The sequence below is a fragment of the Oncorhynchus mykiss genome, chromosome 25, assembly GCF_013265735.2.
Source record: "Oncorhynchus mykiss isolate Arlee chromosome 25, USDA_OmykA_1.1, whole genome shotgun sequence".
Lineage (NCBI taxonomy): Eukaryota > Metazoa > Chordata > Actinopteri > Salmoniformes > Salmonidae > Oncorhynchus > Oncorhynchus mykiss.
The window spans coordinates 43,630,622-43,651,985 of NC_048589.1; the positions used below are offsets into that span (position 1 = coordinate 43,630,622).

At 46.2% G+C, this 21,364-nt stretch overlaps 1 protein-coding gene across 1 annotated transcript; it reads right to left on the minus strand.

Annotated features, from left to right (window-relative positions):
* Positions 1-20,092: 20,092 nt before the first annotated feature.
* LOC118944280 (vegetative cell wall protein gp1-like) lies at positions 20,093-20,659 on the minus strand. Its single transcript, XM_036962747.1, has one exon. It carries the CDS (start codon positions 20,657-20,659, stop codon positions 20,093-20,095), a length of 567 nt encoding a protein of 188 aa, XP_036818642.1.
* Between the last annotated feature and the right edge of the window lie 705 nt (positions 20,660-21,364).

Sequence of the window (21,364 nt, forward strand, 5' to 3'; positions counted from 1 at the left end):
CATAAATGTCATTTTGCTGCCATATTTCTAGACTTTTCCAAGACATTCAACACCATTGAACATTCCCTACTCATTCAAAAACTGTCTGAAATGGGCCTGGACAATGAGTCTTGCAAATGGTTTAAGAACTATCTGACAGACAGGACACAATGTGTGCATTCTGATGGTATTGAGTCTAGTTTCCTGGATATTAGGTGTACCACAGGGCTCAGTATTGGGACCAGTTCTCTTTACTATTCATATGAATAATATTGGTCTTTGTATTAAATCCCTTGATATTTTTCTGTATGCAGATGATATGGTTATGTATGCCATAGCACTGATTGTTAATTAGGGCTAGGTGTCCCGCTAGCGTGCAATTCAAGTAAATATTTATAATATTAAACATTCATGAACATACAAGTGTCTTATATCATTTAAAAGCTTAACTTCTTGTTAATCTAACTGTATTGTCAGATTCCAAAAAGGCTTTACGGCGAAAGCATACCATGCGATTGTCTGAGGACGGCGCCCCACATTAACATATTTTTCAACCAGCACAGGCTTCACAAAATCACAAATAGTGATAAAATAAATCACTTACCTTTGAAGATCTTCCTCTTTTGCAATCCCAAAGGTCCCAGCTACAACCTGAGTGGTTCGTTTTGTTCGATAAAATCCATCTTTATATCCCAAAAAGTAAGTTTAGTTGGCACCATTGATTTCAGTAATGCTCAACAGACAGACAAAGGAGTCCAAAAGCAACCACTAATATTCGTCCAAACAAGTCAAACAATGTTTTTATTTATCTATCTAAAATTTTAATAAACTAAAATAAGGAAAGAAGTATGTTCAATAGGAAAGGCAAATTCATACGTGCTGCTCACACGCCAAAAGACTGATTTAATGAAATTCAGGAAACTAGACCCAAGCCCAGAGAGGTTTTAAGATATTGCACAGAACAAAACGTGTAAGATCTCCAAAGCCTTTGTTAACTTCAGACCTTGTATCCCAAAACCCCATTATTTTCCACCTTCATTTCCCCCATAGCAATGGTCAACAAACCAGAGGTAGAAAATGCTGACTCATTTCCATCTCTTAGTACTACAAGCTGGCGAGCTCTATAGGATAGAATATAATCTGTAAAGAGCTGGTGGTCTCATCATGGACTGTAGGGGGACCTCTAACTTTAATAATGTGAATGTCTCTACAGTCTGAACCACTAATTAGTATGATGTATTCAGATCATCAGTCCCTCCCACATCAATGACATGTTGAATATGGTGGAACCTGCCGTGGTCTACTGATTGTCATCTATTCATCTATGTGACACTCCTCTTGTTTTATATACATTGATACCAGACTCTTTCCAGCACTCTCACATATAACGTGATCAAACATGTTCACATTTCTCTTCACTGTTACTGTCTCACTGCTCTGTGCTGCAGGTACAGTTTCATAATGTTTCATTTATTTAACCAGGAAAGTTAAGAACAAAATTCTTATTTACAATGGAGGACTTCTCTAGTTATAGATATTGATGTTTCCAAGCATATGTTCCTGAGTCTTGATGTATTCAGGTCTAACTGTACCTAACTCTGTTGATTTCATTCTCACTGTGTCCTTACAGGTCTTGTTGAGGGGAGTGAAGTCACTCAGACACCCACCATACTCTGGGAACTGAAAGAAAGTGATGCTCTGATGAACTGCAGTCACACTAAGGATTCTAGATACTACCAGATGTACTGGTACAGACAGCTTCCAGGAGAGGGAATGAAGCAGGTAGTCTTCATTACTCCCAGTTCTCAACCTGACTATTCAGGGGAATTCAGTAAAGACAAATACCCAACTGTTAAGGCTGTAGCTGAGAGTGGATCTTTCACAGTGAAGAAGTTGGAGACAGGAGACAGTGGAATGTACTTCTGTGCTGTGAGTCAACACAGTGATACAGACAACAAGTACAGCTGCACAAAAACCCCAGTATTTCAACAGGATGTAACATAATATGTAAAGAGATGGTCTCATCACATACTGTAGGGGACCTCTAACTCTAGTTGTTCTAATGTCTGATGGTCTCATCACATACTGTAGGGGGACCTCTAACTCTAGTTCTTCTAATGTCTGATGGTCTCATCACATACTGTAGGGGGACCTCTAACTCTAGTTGTTCTAATGTCTGATGGTCTCATCACATACTGTAGGGGGACCTCTAACTCTAGTTCTTCTAATGTCTGATGGTCTCATCACATACTGTAGGGGGACCTCTAACTCTAGTTCTTCTAATGTCTGATGGTGTCATCACATACTGTAGGGGGACCTCTAACTCTAGTTCTTCTAATGTCTGATGGTCTCATCACATACTGTAGGGGGACCTCTAACTCTAGTTCTTCTAATGTCTGATGGTCTCATCACATACTGTAGGGGGACCTCTAACTCTAGTTCTTCTAATGTCTGATGGTCTCATCACATACTGTAGGGGGACCTCTAACTCTAGTTCTTCTAATGTCTGATGGTCTCATCACATACTGTAGGGGGACCTCTAACTCTAGTTCTTCTAATGTCTGATGGTCTCATCACATACTGTAGGGGGACCTCTAACTCTAGTTCTTCTAATGTCTGATGGTCTCATCACATACTGTAAGGGGACCTCTAACTCTAGTTCTTCTAATGTCTGATGGTCTCATCACATACTGTAGGGGGACCTCTAACTCTAGTTCTTCTAATGTCTGATGGTCTCATCACATACTGTAGGGGGACCTCTAACTCTAGTTCTTCTAATGTCTGATGGTCTCATCACATACTGTAGGGGGACCTCTAACTCTAGTTCTTCTAATGTCTGATGGTCTCATCACATACTGTAGGGGGACCTCTAACTCTAGTTCTTCTAATGTCTGATGGTCTCATCACATACTGTAGGGGGACCTCTAACTCTAGTTCTTCTAATGTCTGATGGTCTCATCACATACTGTAGGGGGACCTCTAACTCTAGTTCTTCTAATGTCTGATGGTCTCATCACATACTGTAGGGGGACCTCTAACTCTAGTTCTTCTAATGTCTGATGGTTTCATTGTCATGATCATGTAATCAGTCATGTTCACAGTGAGGTCCTATGAGCAAGCTTTACAGTACAGGCTTCCTGACACTCCCTCTAACACTGTCACTATCCACCACCCTGAAGGAAACATGCTACTACAACAGCCAATCTCCTTTCACCTCAGAGCTTCATCCAGGAGGCACTCATATCACATCATCATCGTCTTCTTCAGCATATTCATCATCTTCATCATTATCTTTTTCTTCATCATGATGTTCAGAGTTCTGATTCACCTGGCAGCTCTACCACTCTGGGTGACAGGTATTAAATCACTTAAGATGAGAAGCCTAACGATACTACGAATGTCATCAAACTGAAAAAAAATATCCTTTCTCTACCTCTCTCCTCTCTCTCTCTCCTTCTCTCCCCTCTTCTCTCTCTCCCTCTCCCTCTCCTCTCTCTCTCCTCTCCTTTCTCTCTCTGTCCACAGGGCAGTCGTTTAGTAGCATGGCTCATCAGAGGCCTGTGGCACTAACAGAAGGTCCTGGAGGAGACGTTCAACTCACCTGCAGCCATACGATCCCTAACTACTACGTGATACTATGGTACAAACAGTCAGCAGGAGACACTGCTATGAAACTCATTGGTTATGCATATACCAAGTCAATAACCATGGATAAATCATTTGAAAAGCACTTCAATGTGAGTGGAGACGGTGGGAAAGAGGCTTATCTTCATCTAGTGAGTCTGAGAGGACCTGAACACAGTGCAGTTTATTACTGTGCAGCCAGCCAACACAGTGATGTAGCCTTCCTCCTGTTCTCTACTAAAACCCTGTCTGATGGTAATATTAGACCACGGCTCAGAACACCTGCATCTGAGGTTTGACTTTGACTCAGTGCCAATGAATAAACACAGATGGATGATGGCATAAGGTGATATCTGTCCTGGTACAGTATACCAGTATTTACAGTTTAGTGTCACCACTCATTAACATGCATTATTCAATGTTACAATGTCAAATTCCATTACTCCATTTCTGTCTATATAAAAAGACAAATCCTTTAATGATGTAGATACCGGTATGTTCCACAATACACCTTTAAGTTGAACAGGAGACCTGTAGGTGAACAAGGGATCTGCTTGAATATCAACACAAGTTCTGACGTCAAAGTGATGTCATTTCCTTCCCCTCCGGCAGCTCAGTTCAGCTCCCCTTCTCTATTGACTTATTCTCCTCTCCCCCTATGGGCTCTGGTCTAAAGTAGTGCACTAGAAAGGGAATAGGGTGCCATTTGGGATGCTGACATACATTTGACACTCCCACTAGATGACATGACATCTCTGACTATCTGAAAACCCTTTCTCCTTGTCCATGTGACTCTTCTCTCCAGAACCATCAACATGATCAAGCTTCTCATACATGTAGCAACTCTACCACTATGGGTTACAGGTACTAAATCCCTCATGAAAGATAGATTTACTACTGAAATATATTGCTGTCAATATGCTGAGTAATACTGTATATTTCATATGGTCTGTTTTCATCCACAGGGCTGTCACAAACAGACAAAGTTCACCAGACTCCTACTGCAATACTAAAAGGACCTGAAGACAAAGTTAATCTCTCCTGCAGCCACACTGATTCAAATTACAACATGATACTGTGGTACCAACAGTCAGCCCAAAACACTGCTCTGAAACTCATTGGGTATGTGTGGAACACCAGTCCAACGGTGGAAGATTCCTTTAAAGGGCGTTTTGATGTCAGTGGAGATGCTGCAGCTAATAAAATGGCGTATCTACATTTTCCCAAAGTGCCAGAAGCTGAAGACAGTGCAGTGTATTTCTGTGCTGCTAGTAAAGCACAGTGTTTCACTATACCCTCTCTCCTCTACAAAAACCCTCTCTGATCCTCTCATATAATACTGACTACAGCTCTATACACCTGCACCTGTCTTCAACCACTTCAACAACACTTTGCTATGAACCATTAGATATCAGACAGATGGTAATGATACTGTTATAAGTGGCTAGTTTAGATGGTTTAGGTGCACTTCCTCAGTTCTCCACCAGGAGGAAGTGTTTCTCAACACACATTTAGAAGATGCTGTATTTTTTTTTTTGTTCACCTTTTTTTAACCAGGTAAGCTAATTGAGAACATTATCACATTTTCAACTGCGACCTGGCCAAAATAAAGCAAAGCAGTGTGACAGAAACAACAACACAGAGTTAAACATGGAATAAACAAGCGTACAGTCAATAACACAATAGAAAAAAAAGAAAGTGATGAAAACCTGCCTCAGAGCGAAGTTTACCTTCGAACAGGACAATAACCCTAAGTGCTTAAATCTAGAGAGATATGAGTCTCCAGTTTCAGCGTTTTTTGCAGTTCGTTCCAGTCACTGGTAGCAGAGAACTGGAAGGAAAGGCGGCCAAAGGAGGAATTGGCTTTGGGTGTGTCCGTTGAAATATACCTTATGGAGCGCATGCTACAGGTGGTTGCTGCTATGGTGGCCAGTGAGCTGACATAAGGCGGGGCTTTACCTATTAAAGACTTATAGATGACCTGGAGCCAGTGTGTTTGGTGACAATTATGAAGCGAGGGCCAGCCAACGAGAGCATACAGTTTGCAGTGGTGCCTTCCTGACCATCTTAAATAAGCATGCCCCTTTCAAAAAATGTAGAACTAAGAACAGATATAGCCCTTGGTTCACTCCAGACCTGACTGCCCTCAAACAGCACAAAAACATCCTGTGGCGTATTGCACTAGCATCGAATAGCCCCCGTGATATGCAACTTTTCAGGAAAGTCAGAAGCCAATACACACAGTCAGTTAGGAAAGCAAAGGCAAGTTTTTTTCAAACAGAAATTTGCATCCTGTGGCGATAACTCCAAAACGTTCTGGGGCACTGTAAAGTCCATGGAGAATAAGAGCACCCCCTCCCAGATGCCCACTGCACTAGGGCTAGGAAACACTGTCACCAACGATAAATCCATGATAATCGAGAATTTCAATAACATTTCTTTACGGCTGGCCATGCTTTCCTCCTGGCTACCCCTACCCCGGTCCTCAGGCCTGCACTGCCCGTAGCTACTTGCCTCCCCAGCTTCTCCTTCACCCAAATCCAGATAGCAGATATTCTGAAACATCTGCAAAACCTGGACCTGTGCGAATCAGCTGGGCTAGACAATCTGAACCCTCTCTTTCTAAAATTATCCGCCGCCATTGTTCTAACCCCTATTACTAGTCTGTTCAACATTTCTTTCGTATCGTCTGAGATTCCTAAAGATTAGAAAGCTGGTCATCCCTGTCTTCAAAGGGGGTGACACTCTAGACCCAAACTGTTACAGACCTATATCCATCCTGTCCTGCCTTTCTAAAGTCTTCAAAAGCCAAGTTAGCAAACAGATCCCTGACCATTTCGAATCCCACCTTACCTTCTTCGCTGTGCAATCCGGTATCCGAGCTGGTCACGGGTGGACCTCAGCCACGCTCAAGGTCCTAAACGATATCATAACTGCCATCGATAAAAGACAGTGCAGCCATCTTCATCGACCTGGCCAAGGCTTTCGACTCTGTCAATCACCACATTCTTATTGGCAGACTCAACAGCCTTGGTATCTCAAATGACTGCCTCGGCTGGTTCACCAACTATTTCTCAGATAGGGTTCAATGTGTCAAATCGGAGGGCCTGTTGTCCGGACCTCTGGCAGTCTCTATGGGGGTGCCACAGGGTTCAATTCTCAGGCCAACTATTTTCTCTCTTATATCAATGATGTCGCTCTTGCTGCGGGTGATTCCTTGATCCACCTCTACGCAGACGACACCATTCTGTATACATCTGGCCCCTCTTTGGACACTGTGTTAACAAACCTCCAAACGAGCTTCAATGCCATACAACACTCCTTCCGTGGCCTCCAACTGCTCTGAAACGCGAGTAAATTTAAATGCATGCTCTTCAACCGATCTCTGCCCGCACCCGGTCGCCCGACTAGCATCACTACTCTGGACGGTTCTGACTTAGAATCTGTGGACAACTACAAATACCTAGGTGTCTGGCTAGACTTTAAACTCACCTTCCAGACTCATATTAAGCACCTCCAATCCAAAATTAAATCTAGAATTGGCTTCCTATTTCGCAACAAAGCCTCCTTCACTCATGCTGCCAAACATACCCACGTAAAATTGACAGTCCTACCAATCCTCAACTTCCGTGATGTGATTTACAAAAAAGCCTCCAACACTCCACTCAGCAAACTGTATGCAGTCTATCACAGGGCCATCCGTTTTGTCACCAAAGCCCCATATACCACCCACCACTGTGACCTGTATACTCTCGGCGGTTGGCCCTCGCTACATATTCGTTGCCAGACCCACTGGCTCCAGGTCATCTATAAGTCTTTGCTAGGTAAAGCTCCTCCTTATCTTAGCTCACTGGTCACCATAACAACACCCACCCATGGCATGCGCTCCAGCAGGTATATCCCACTGGTCATCCCTAAAGCTAACACCTCCATTGGCCGCCTTTCCTTCCAGTTCTCTGCTGCCAATGACTGGAACGAATTGCAAAAAATCGCTGAAATTGGAGACTTGTATCTCCCTCACTAAAATTAAGCATAAGCTATCTGAGCAGCTTACCGATCGCTGCAGCTGTACTTAGCCCATCTGTAAAATAGCCCATCCAACTACCTACCTCATTCCCTTATTGGTTTTCTTTACTTTTCTGCTCTCTTGCACACCAGTATTTCTACTTGCACATCATCATCTGCACATCTATCACTCCAGTGTTAATCTGTTAAATTGTAATTACTTTGCTACTATTGGCCTATTTATTGCCTTACCTCCGTACTCCATTTGCACACACTGTATATGGACTCTATTGTGTTATTGACTCTACTTTTGTTTATGTGTAACTTTGTGTTGTTTTCTGTCACAGTGCTGTGATTTATCTTGGCCAGGTCGCAGCTGTAAATGAGAACTTGTTCTCACCTGGCCAACCTGGTTAAATAAAGGTTAAATAAAAAATAAATAAAAAATACTGAGAGAGACTTTACCACAATAAAATAACATTCAAAATAGGTGAATATTTCCTTTAACCATCAATCAACTACCTCCAGATAGCAGTGCATCAGATCTCCCTCTCTGCTCTACTAAACCCTGCTTCCTGTCCCACATAGACTTCTCCTGCAGGGTTCATCTCAGGTCTCTGATGTTTTAGATGTTCTCATAAGGAGGCAGCATCCCTCTATAAGATCACTGAGATGAGCTGATGAGAAGCCTCCTCTAATTCATTTGGAGTGGTTTGTCTGTCTCATACTTTCTGTCTCCTTAACAGTGAGTCAACATGATCAGAATACTTATCTCCATCACCATGGGTTACACAGCCTGGGCTGCAGGTATTCAGATCATTGATTTCATCAACTAATATATCCTCATTTGATTGGTTTTCATGTTTCAAGTGAATATGTTTCTCTATCTGTTGTTTCACCTCTCTCTCTCTCTCTCTCTCTCTCTCTCTCTCTCTCTCTCTCTCTTTCTCTCTCTTTTTGTATCTCTGCCTCTCTCTGTCTCTCTCTCTCTCTCCGTCTCTCTCTCCAGGTTCCTCTCCGAGTAATCAGGTTCACCAGAGACCTGCAGCCCTGTACAAGAACCAGGGAGAGTCGGCTATGATGGAGTGTTCACATAGTATATCAGGCTACAATCGTATCCTCTGGTACAAGCAATCCAACTACAGGGAATTAATGCTTTTAGGATACATGACAGCAAAAACGGCATTTCCTGAGGCTGGATTTGATATAGAAGGAGATGCTAATGCAGGTGGTACCAGCACCTTAACCATCAAACAACTATCTCCAAATAGCAGTGCTGTGTATTACTGTGCTGCTAGTTTACACAGTGCATCAGATCTCCCTCTCTGCTCTACAAAAACCTCCTCCCTGGTGTACTGTAGACTAATCACACCTGTATTAACATCACACTGTATCTGACTCTGATTCAATGCCAAAACACTCACCAGCTGGTCTAACAGAAAGGGGAGGTTCCCTCTGATATACAGGAGACCATGACACAGTATGGTATGATATCATGTCTTTCCTGTAGGTGGAGTTACAGCTCAACTAATCCATGTGGACTCACCAGACACAGTACCACAGTAAACTATGGTGTGTAGTAAGGAGTCTGAGAGTTGAAGATCCATGTCCTTTTGAAGGTTCATCTGGACTCAGTGTTGAACTAACAATCTTTCACTGTTGGATATTTTCTACCTATTAACCTGAATCTCTTGATTATTCTTGATCACAGGTTAGATACTGTCATGTACTGTCATGTTGTGTCTTGTCTCTGTCCTTTCCCTTCACCCTGTCTCCCTCTGCTGGTCGTTGTTAGGTTACCTTTTCTCCCCCTCTTTCCCCCAGCTGTGCCTTGTCTCCTCCTAACCACCTCGTCACCCCTCTTCCCACCTGTTCCCTTTTTCCCTCTGATTAGTCCCCTATATCTCTCTCTGTTTTTGTTCCTGTCCTTGTCGGATTCTTGTTTGTTGTGTTTCATGCCTGAACCAGACTGTCGTCATGTTTGCTGTAACCTTGTCTTGTCCTGTCGGAATCTGCCGGTCCGTCTGAGCCTACCTATGTTTGGTAATTAAAGAAGCTCTGTTTAAGTTAATTCGCTTTTGGGTCCTCATTCACGCACCGTAACAGAAGAATCAGACCAAGAATGGACCCAGCGACTTCGGATCCTCTCCACTCAGCCGTCGGGATCCAGGGAGCGATGCTAGGCAGACACGAGCAGGAAGTGTCTGCTGCTCGACATGCCGTTGAGACCCTGGCCACCCAAGTCTCCAACCTCACAGAACAGGTTCACCATCTCCGCCTCGATCCACCGGCCACTTCCAGGGCTTTCGAATCTCCGGAGCCCAGAATCAATAACCCGCCGTGTTACTCTGGGGAGCCCACTGAATGCCGCTCGTTCCTCACCCAGTGTGATATTGTGTTTTCTCTCCAGCCCAACACTTACTCCAGGAGCACTGCTCGTGTCGCCTACGTCATATCTCTCCTTATGGGACGGGCTCGTGAGTGGGGCACGGCAATCTGGGAGGCAAGGGCTGAGTGTACTAACCAGTATCAGGACTTTAAGGAGGAGATGATACGGGTTTTTGATCGATCTGTTTTTGGGGAGGAGGCTTCCAGGGCCCTGTCTTCCCTATGTCAAGGCAATCGATCCATAACAGACTACTCTATTGAGTTTCGCACTCTTGCTGTCTCCAGTGGCTGGAACGAGCCGGCCTTGCTCGCTCGTCTTCTGGAGGGTCTCCGCGCAGAGGTAAAGGATGAGATTCTCTCCCGGGAGGTTCCTTCCAGCGTGGATTCCTTGATTGAACTCGCTATTCGCATTGAGCGACGGGTTGATCTTCGTCACCGAGCTCGTGGAAAGGAGCTCGCGCTCTCCGTCGCCCCCCTCTCCGCATCACTACCATCTTCCTCTGCCGGCTCGGGTGCTGAGCCCATGCAGCTGGGAGGTATCCGCATCTCGACTAAGGAGAGGGAACGGAGAATCATCAACCGCCTCTGTCTCTATTGCGGTTCCGCTGGTCATTTTGTCACTTCATGTCCAGTAAAAGGCCAGAGCTCGTCAGTAAGCGGAGGGCTACTGGTGAGCGCTACTACTCCTGTCTCTCCTTCAAGATCCTGCACTACCTTGTCGGTCCATCTACGCTGGACCGGTTCGTCAGCTTCCTGCAGTGCCTTAATAGACTCTGGGGCGGAGGGCTGTTTTATGGACGAGACCTGGGCTCGGGAACATGACATTCCTCTCAGACAGTTAAAGGAGCCCACGGCCTTGTTCGCCCTGGATGGTAGTCCTCTTCCCAGGATTCAGCGTGAGACGCTACCTTTAACCCTCACTGTTTCTGGTAATCATAGTGAAACCATTTCTTTTTTAATTTTTCGTTCACCTTTTACACCTGTTGTTTTGGGCCATCCCTGGCTAGTTTGTCATAATCCTTCCATTAATTGGTCTAGTAATTCTATCCTCTCCTGGAACGTCTCTTGTCATGTGAAATGTTTAATGTCTGCTATCCCTCCTGTTTCCTCTGTCTCTTCTTCACAGGAGGAGCCTGGTGATTTGACAGGGGTGCCGGAGGAATATCACGATCTGCGCACGGTGTTCAGTCGGTCCAGGGCCACCTCTCTTCCTCCACACCGGTCGTATGATTGTAGTATTGATCTCCTTCCGGGAACCACCCCCCCCCGGGGTAGACTATACTCTCTGTCGGCTCCCGAACGTAAGGCTCTCGAAGAGTATTTGTCTGTAGCTCTTGACGCCGGTACCATAGTCCCCTCCTCCTCTCCCGCCGGAGCGGGGTTTTTTTTTGTCAAGAAGAAGGACGGGTCTCTGCGCCCCTGCATAGATTATCGAGGGCTGAATGACATAACAGTGAAGAATCGTTATCCGCTTCCTCTTATGTCTTCAGCCTTCGAGATCCTGCAGGGAGCCAGGTTTTTCACTAAGTTGGACCTTCGTAACGCTTACCATCTCGTGCGCATCAGGGAGGGGGACGAGTGGAAGACGGCGTTTAACACTCCGTTAGGGCACTTTGAATACCGGGTTCTTCCTTTCGGCCTCGCTAACGCTCCAGCTGTCTTTCAGGCATTAGTCAATGATGTCCTGAGAGACATGCTGAACATCTTTGTTTTCGTTTACCTTGACGATATCCTGATTTTTTCACCGTCACTCCAGATTCATGTTCAGCACGTTCGACGTGTCCTCCAGCGCCTTTTAGAGAATTGTCTTTTTGTGAAGGCTGAGAAGTGCACTTTTCATGCCTCCTCCGTCACATTTCTCGGTTCTGTTATTTCCGCTGAAGGCATTAAGATGGAGCCCGCTAAGGTCCAAGCTGTCATTGATTGGCCCGTCCCTGAGTCACGCGTCGAGCTGCAGCGCTTTCTCGGCTTCGCGAACTTCTATCGTCGTTTCATCCGTAATTTCGGTCAGGTGGCAGCTCCTCTCACAGCCCTTACTTCTGTCAAGACGTGCTTTAAGTGGTCCGTTTCCGCCCAGGGAGCTTTTGATCTCCTCAAGAATCGTTTTACATCCGCTCCTATCCTTGTTACACCTGACGTCTCTAGACAGTTCGTTGTCGAGGTTGACGCGTCAGAGGTGGGCGTGGGAGCCATTCTTTCTCAGCGCTCCCTCTCTGACGACAAGGTCCACCCATGCACGTATTTTTCTCATCGCCTGTCGCCGTCGGAACGTAACTATGATGTGGGTAACCGCGAACTGCTCGCCATCCGGTTAGCCCTAGGCGAATGGCGACAGTGGTTGGAGGGGGCGACCGTTCCTTTTGTCGTTTGGACTGACCATAGGAACCTTGAGTACATCCGTTCTGCCAAACGACTTAATGCGCGTCAGGCGCGTTGGGCGCTGTTTTTCGCTCGTTTCGAGTTCGTGATTTCTTATCGTCCGGGCTCTAAGAACACCAAGCCTGATGCTTTGTCTCGTCTCTTCAGTTCTTCAGTAGCCTCCACTGACCCCGAGGGGATTCTCCCTGAGGGGCGTGTTGTCGGGTTGACTGTCTGGGGAATTGAGAGGCAGGTAAAACAAGCGCTCACTCACACTCCGTCGCCGCGCGCTTGTCCTAGGAACCTTCTTTTCGTTCCCGTTCCTACTCGTCTGGCCGTTCTTCAGTGGGCTCACTCTGCCAAGTTAGCCGGCCACCCTGGCGTTCGGGGTACGCTTGCTTCCATTCGCCAGCGTTTTTGGTGGCCCACCCGGGAGCATGACACGCGTCGTTTCGTGGCTGCTTGTTCGGTCTGCGCGCAGACTAAGTCCGGTAACTCTCCTCCTGCCGGCCGTCTCAGGCCGCTTCCTATTCCCTCTCGACCGTGGTCTCACATCGCCTTAGATTTTGTCACCGGACTGCCTTCGTCAGCGGGGAAGACTGTTATTCTTACGGTTGTCGATAGGTTCTCTAAGGCGGCTCATTTCATTCCCCTTGCTAAGCTTCCTTCTGCTAAAGAGACGGCACAAATCATCATCGAGAATGTTTTCAGAATTCATGGCCTTCCGTCAGACGTCGTTTCGGACAGAGGTCCGCAATTCACGTCTCAATTTTGGAGGGAGTTTTGCCGTTTGATTGAGGCTTCCGTCAGTCTCTCTTCCGGCTTTCACCCCCAGTCTAACGGTCAAGCAGAACGGGCCAATCAGACTATTGGTCGCATCTTACGCAGTCTTTCTTTTCGTAACCCTGCGTCTTGGTCAGAACAGCTCCCCTGGGCAGAATACGCCCACAACTCGCTTCCTTCGTCTGCGACCGGGCTATCTCCTTTTCAGAGTAGCCTCGGGTACCAGCCTCCGCTGTTCTCATCTCAGTTCGCCGAGTCCAGCGTCCCCTCCGCTCAGGCTTTTGTCCAACGTTGCGAGCGCACCTGGAAGAGGGTCAGGTCTGCACTTTGCCGTTATAGGACGCAGACTGTGAGGGCTGCTAATAAGCGTAGAACTAAGAGTCCTAGATATTGTCGCGGTCAGAGAGTTTGGCTCTCCACTCAGAACCTTCCCCTTAAGACGGCTTCTCGCAAGTTGACCCCGCGGTTCATTGGTCCGTTCCGTATTTCTCGGGTCATTAATCCTGTCGCAGTTCGACTTCTTCTTCCGCGATACCTTCGTCGCGTCCACCCGGTCTTCCATGTCTCCTGCATCAAGCCCGTCCTTCGCGCCCCCGCTCGTCTTCCCCCCCCCCCCATCCTTGTCGAGGGCGCACCCATCTACAGGGTCCGTAGAATTTTGGACATGCGTCCTCGGGGCCGTGGTCACCAGTACCTCGTAGATTGGGAGGGGTACGGTCCTGAGGAGAGGAGTTGGGTTCCCTCTCGGGACGTGCTGGACCGTGCGCTGATCGAGGATTTCCTCCGTTTCCGCCAGGTTTCCTCCTCGAGTGCGCCAGGAGGCGTTCGGTGAGTGGGGGGGTACTGTCATGTACTGTCATGTTGTGTCTTGTCTCTGTCCTTTCCCTTCACCCTGTCTCCCTCTGCTGGTCGTTGTTAGGTTACCTTTTCTCCCCCTCTTTCCCCCAGCTGTGCCTTGTCTCCTCCTAACCACCTCGTCACCCCTCTTCCCACCTGTTCCCTTTTTCCCTCTGATTAGTCCCCTATATCTCTCTCTGTTTTTGTTCCTGTCCTTGTCGGATTCTTGTTTGTTGTGTTTCATGCCTGAACCAGACTGTCGTCATGTTTGCTGTAACCTTGTCTTGTCCTGTCGGAATCTGCCGGTCCGTCTGAGCCTACCTATGTTTGGTAATTAAAGAAGCTCTGTTTAAGTTAATTCGCTTTTGGGTCCTCATTCACGCACCGTAACAGATACAATCTAAAATAATCTGTAATTCCATATATTTCCTGAATGACTACAGTAGTTATAACAAACAGGTCTCTCTCTCCTCTTCTGTAACAGGTGAACTGCTCTGTTCCAGCGTTCTTCAGTCTCCATCTTCAGTATTTCAGAGTTCTGGAGAAACTGCTGTCCTGTTCACACACTCTCCCCAGCTACAACACCATACTGTGGTATCAGCAGGTGGAACACACTCTCCCCAGCTACAACACCATACTGTGGTATCAGCAGGTGGAACACAATCTCCCCAGCTACAACACCATACTGTGGTATCAGCAGGTAGAACACACTCTCCCCAGCTACAACACCATACTGTGGTATCAGCAGGTAGAACACACTCTCCCCAGCTACAACACCATACTGTGGTATCAGCAGGTGGAACACACTCTCCCCAGCTACAACACCATACTGTGGTATCAGCAGGTGGAACACACTCTCCTCAGCTACAACACCATACTGTGGTATCAGCAGGTGGAACACACTCTCCCCAGCTACAACACCATACTGTGGTATCAGCAGGTGGAACACACTCTCCCCAGCTACAACACCATAATGTGGTATCAGCAGGTAGAACACACTCTCCCCAGCTACATCACCATAATGTGGTATCAGCAGGTAGAACACACTCTCCCCAGCTACAACACCATACTGTGGTATCAGCAGATAGAACACACTCTCCCCAGCTACAACACCATACTGTGGTATCAGCAGGTAGAACACACTCTCCCCAGCTACAACACCATACTGTGGTATCAGCAGGTGGAACACACTCTCCCCAGCTACAACACCATACTGTGGTATCAGCAGGTAGAACACACTCTCCCCAGCTACAACACCATACCGTGGTATCAGCAGGTAGAACACACTCTCCCCAGCTACAACACCATACTGTGGTATCAGCAGGTGGAACACACTCTCCCCAGCTACAACACCATACTGTGGTATCAGCAGGTAGAACACACTCTCCCCAGCTACAACACCATACTGTGGTATCAGCAGTGTCAGTGTGGCAAAGATTTACTGATTTACTGAAATTTAGGAAACTAGACCCTAGCCCAGAGAGGTTTTAAGTTATTGCACCGAACAAAACATGTAAGATCTCCAAAGCCTTTGTTAACTTCAGACCTTATATCCCAAAACCCCATTATTTCCCCCCTTCATTTCTCCCATAGCAAGGGTCAACAAACCAGAGGTAGAAAATGCTGACTCATTTCCGTGTTTTAGGAATACAAGCTGGCGAGCTCTATAGGATAGAATATAATCTGTAAAGAGCTGATGGTCTCATCATGGACTGTAGGGGGACCTCTAACTTTAACAATGTGAATGTCTCTACAGTCTGAACCACTAATTAGCATGATGTATTCAGATCATCAGTCCCTCCCACTTCACTGACATGTTGAATATGGTGGAACCTGCCGTGGTCTACTGATTGTCATCTATTCATCTATGTGACACTCCTCTTGTTTTATATACATTGATACCAGACTCTTTCCAGCACTCTCACATATAACGTGATCAAACATGTTCACATTTCTCTTCACTGTTACTGTCTCACTGCTCTTTGCTGCAGGTACAGTTTCATAATGTTTCATTTATTTAACCAGGAAAGTTAAGAACAAAATTCTTATTTACAATGAAGGACTTCTCTAGTTATAGATATTGATGTTTCCAAGCATATGTTACTGAGTCTTGATGTAATCAGGTCTAACTGTACCTAACTCTGTTGATTTCATTCTCACTGTGTCCTTACAGGTCTTGTTGAGGGGAGTGAAGTCACTCAGACACCCACCATACTCTGGGAACTGAAAGACAGTGATGCTCAGATGAACTGCAGTCACACTAAGGGAGCTACCTACACCCAGATGTACTGGTACAGACAGCTTCCAGGAGAGGGAATGAAGCAGGTAGTTTACACAAGTAGTTACAGCGATCCAGAATATGGAGACTTCAGGGAGGACAAATATCCAACTGTTAAGGCTGTAGCTGAGAGTGGATCTTTCACAGTGAAGAAGTTGGAGACAGGAGACAGTGGAATGTACTTCTGTGCTGTGAGTCAACACAGTGATACAGACAACAAGTACAGCTGCACAAAAACCCCAGTATTTCAACAGGATGTAACATAATATGTAAAGAGATGGTCTCATCACATACTGTAGGGGGACCTCTAACTCTAGTTCTTCTAATGTCTGATGGTCTCATCACATACTGTAGGGGACCTCTAACTCTAGTTCTTCTAATGTCTGATGGTCTCATCACATACTGTAGGGGGACCTCTAACTCTAGTTCTTCTAATGTCTGATGGTCTCATCACATACTGTAGGGGGACCTCTAACTCTAGTTCTTCTAATGTCTGATGGTCTCATCACATACTGTAGGGGGACCTCTAACTCTAGTTCTTCTAATGTCTGATGGTCTCATCACATACTGTAGGGGGACCTCTAACTCTAGTTCTTCTAATGTCTGATGGTCTCATCACATACTGTAGGGGGACCTCTAACTCTAGTTCTTCTAATGTCTGATGGTCTCATCACATACTGTAGGGGGACCTCTAACTCTAGTTCTTCTAATGTCTGATGGTCTCATCACATATTGTAGGGGGACCTCTAACTCTAGTTCTTCTAATGTCTGATGGTCTCATCACATACTGTAGGGGGACCTCTAACTCTAGTTCTTCTAATGTCTGATGGTCTCATCACATACTGTAGGGGGACCTCTAACTCTAGTTCTTCTAATGTCTGATGGTCTCATCACATACTGTAGGGGGACCTCTAACTCTAGTTCTTCTAATGTCTGATGGTCTCATCACATACTGTAGGGGGACCTCTAACTCTAGTTCTTCTAATGTCTGATGGTCTCATCACATACTGTAGGGGGACCTCTAACTCTAGTTCTTCTAATGTCTGATGGTCTCATCACATACTGTAGGGGGACCTCTAACTCTAGTTCTTCTAATGTCTGATGGTCTCATCACATACTGTAGGGGGACCTCTAACTCTAGTTCTTCTAATGTCTGATGGTCTCATCACATACTGTAGGGGGACCTCTAACTCTAGTTCTTCTAATGTCTGATGGTCTCATCACATACTGTAGGGGGACCTCTAACTCTAGTTCTTCTAATGTCTGATGGTCTCATCACATACTGTAGGGGGACCTCTAACTCTAGTTCTTCTAATGTCTGATGGTCTCATCACATACTGTAGGGGGACCTCTAACTCTAGTTCTTCTAATGTCTGATGGTCTCATCACATACTGTAGGGGGACCTCTAACTCTAGTTCTTCTAATGTCTGATGGTCTCATCACATACTGTAGGGGGACCTCTAACTCTAGTTGTTCTAATGTCTGATGGTCTCATCACATACTGTAGGGGGACCTCTAACTCTAGTTGTTCTAATGTCTGATGGTCTCATCACATACTGTAGGGGGACCTCTAACTCTAGTTCTTCTAATGTCTGATGGTCTCATCACATACTGTAGGGGGACCTCTAACTCTAGTTATTCTAATGTCTGATGGTCTCATCACATACTGTAGGGGGACCTCTAACTCTAGTTCTTCTAATGTCTGATGGTCTCATCACATACTGTAGGGGGACCTCTAACTCTAGTTCTTCTAATGTCTGATGGTCTCATCACATACTGTAGGGGGACCTCTAACTCTAGTTCTTCTAATGCCTGATGGGTTCATTGTCATGATCATGTAATCAGTCATGTTCACAGTGAGGTCCTATGAGCAAGCTTTACAGTACAGGCTTTCTGACACTCCCTCTAACACTGTCACTATCCACCACCCTGAAGGAAACATGCTACTACAACAGCCAATCTCCTTTCACCTCAGAGCTTCATCCAGGAGGCACTCATATCACATCATCATCGTCTTCTTCAGCATGTTCATCATCTTCATCATTATCTTTTTCTTCATCATGATGTTCAGAGTTCTGATTCACCTGGCAGCTCTACCACTCTGGGTGACAGGTATTAAATCACTTAAGATGAGAAGCCTAACGATACTACGAATGTCATCAAACTGAATAAAAATATCCTTTCTCTACTTCTCTCTTCTCTCTCTCTCCTTCTCTCCCCTCTTCTCTCTCTCCCTCTCTCCCTCTCCTCTCTCTCCTCTCCTTTCTCTCTCTGTCCACAGGGCAGTCGTTTAGTAGCATGGTTCATCAGAAGCCCGTGGCACTAACAGAAGGTCCTGGAGGAGATGTTCAACTCACCTGCAGCCATACGATCCCTAACTACTACGTGATACTATGGTACAAACAGTCAGCAGGAGACACTGCTATGAAACTCATTGGTTATGCATATACCAAGTCAATAACCATGGAGAAATCATTTGAAAAGCACTTCAATGTGAGTGGAGACTGTGGGAAAGAGGCTTATCTTCATCTAGTGAGTCTGAGAGGACCTGAACACAGTGCAGTTTATTACTGTGCAGCCAGCCAACACAGTGATGTAGACTTCCTCCTGTTCTCTACTAAAACCCTGCCTGGTGGTAATATTAGACCACGGCTCAGAACACCTGCATCTGAGGTTTGACTTTGACTCAGGGCCAATGAATAAACACAGATGGATGATGGCATGAGGTGATATCTGTCCTGGTACAGTATACCAGTATCTACAGTTTACTGTCACCACTCATTAACATACATTATGCAATGTTACAATGTCAAATTCCATTACTCCATTTCTATCTATATAAAAATACAAATCCTTTAATGATGTAGATACCGGTATGTTCCACAATACACCTTCAAGTTGAACAGGAGACCTGTAGGTGAACAAGGGATCTGCTTGAATATCAACACAAGTTCTGACGTCAAAGTGATGTCATTTCCTTCCCCTCCGGCAGCTCAGTTCAGCTCCCCTTCTCTATTGACTTATTCTCCTCCCCCCCTATGGGCTCTGGTCTAAAGTAGTGCACTAGAAAGGGAATAGGGTGCCATTTGGGATGCTGACATACATTTGACACTCCCAGTAGATGACATGACATCTCTGACTATCTGAAAACCCTTTCTCCTTGTCCATGTGACTCTTCTCTCCAGAACCATCAACATGATAAAGCTTCTCATACATTTAGCAACTCTACCACTATGGGTGACAGGTACTAAATCCCTCATGAAAGATAGATTTTTCTACTGAAATATATTGCTGTCAATATGCTGAGTAATACTGTATATTTCAGATGGTCTGTTTTCATCCACAGGGCTGTCACAAACAGACAAAGTTCACCAGACTCCTACTGCAATACTAAAAGGACCTGAAGACAAAGTTAATCTCACCTGCAGCCACACTGTTTCAAGTTACTACATGATACTGTGGTACCAACAGTCAGCCCAAAACACTGCTCTGAAACTCATTGGGTATGTGAGATTCACCAGTCCAATGGTGGAAGATTCCTTTAAAGGGCGTTTTGATGTCAGTGGAGATGCTGCAGCTAATAAAATGGCGTATCTACATTTTCCCAAAGTGACAGAAGCTGAAGACAGTGCAGTGTATTTCTGTGCTGCTAGTGAAGCACAGTGTTTCACTATACCCTCTCTCCTCTACAAAAACCCTCTCTGATCCTCTCATATAATACTGACTACAGCTCTATACACCTGCACCTGTCTTCAACCACTTCAACAACACTTTGCCATGAACCATTAGATATCAGACAGATGGTAATGATACTGTTATAAGTGGCTAGTTTAGATGGTTTAGGTATGGGTGCCTGGACCAGGGCCGGTGGAATGGGAGGGTTTTACGGGGCCTGAGGCAGGGCCGGTGGTATGGGAGGGCTCTAGGGGGTCTGAGACAGGTCCTGGGGTATGGGAGGGCCCTACGGGGCCTGATGCAGGGCCGGTGGTATGGGAGGGCCTTAGGGCGTCTGAGACAGGGCCTGGGGTATGGGAGGGCTCTAGGGGGTCTGAGACAGGTCCTGGGGTATGGGAGGGCCCTACGGGGCCTGATGCAGGGCCGGTGGTATGGGAGGGCCTTAGGGGGTCTGAGACAGGGCCTGGGGTATGGGAGGGCCCTACGGGGCCTGAGGCAGGGCCGGTGGTATGGGAGGGCCCTACGGGGCCTGAGGCAGTGCCGGTGGCATGGGAGGGCCTTAGGGGGTCTGAGACAGGGCAGATTGTGTTGGAGGGCTCTAGGTGGCCTGGGCTATGGAATGTGGTATGGGATGGACCTAGGGACCCTGGGCAAAGGAATTTGGTGTGGGAGTGCCCTGGGGTCCAGGGAATGTGGCTGGGAGGGGCCTTATACTTTCTCTGTCCAGACATGATCAGATACAAGGGCTACATACTGTATTGAGTGACTGAGCATGGGTGAATGAGTGTGTGTGTATATGTGTATGTGAAGTGTGTCAGTATCAGTGTGTGTGGCTGAGTAGTAGAGACCTGAGGACGGCTGAGTGGTAGAGACCTGAGGATGTCTGAGTAGTAGAGACCTAAGGACGGCTGAGTAGTAGAGACCTGAGAATGGCTGAGTGGTAGAGACCTGAGGATGGCTGAGTGGTAGAGCCCTGAGGATGGCTGAGTGGTGGAGACCTGAGGATGGCTGAGTGGTAGAGACCTGAGGATGTCTGAGTGGTAGAGACCTGAGGATGTCTGAGTGGTAGAGACCTGAGAATGGCTGGGAGGTGGGACAAAGGAGGTATCAGAGGCATGCTGAGTGGGAATAGGGGCTTCGCAGTAATCTAAAACAATGATAACTATCCTAAAGGACAATATTCAAGGCATATTGACATTTGAGAGAGACATAATGGGAGGCATAAAGCAATCACAGGTGATGATATGGAGAGCTAGCTAAGACAACAACGGGTAAGACAACAACAGCTAATCTGCTAAGACAACAACAACAGGTAAAATGGAGATGAAAGGGCAGAGAGGGTCAGTTAACTACACACAGGGCCTGAGTTGGAGGCTGGGGCCGACAGATAAACAACAAATAAACAAAATGGAGTACTGTGATTAATGAACTGTCCA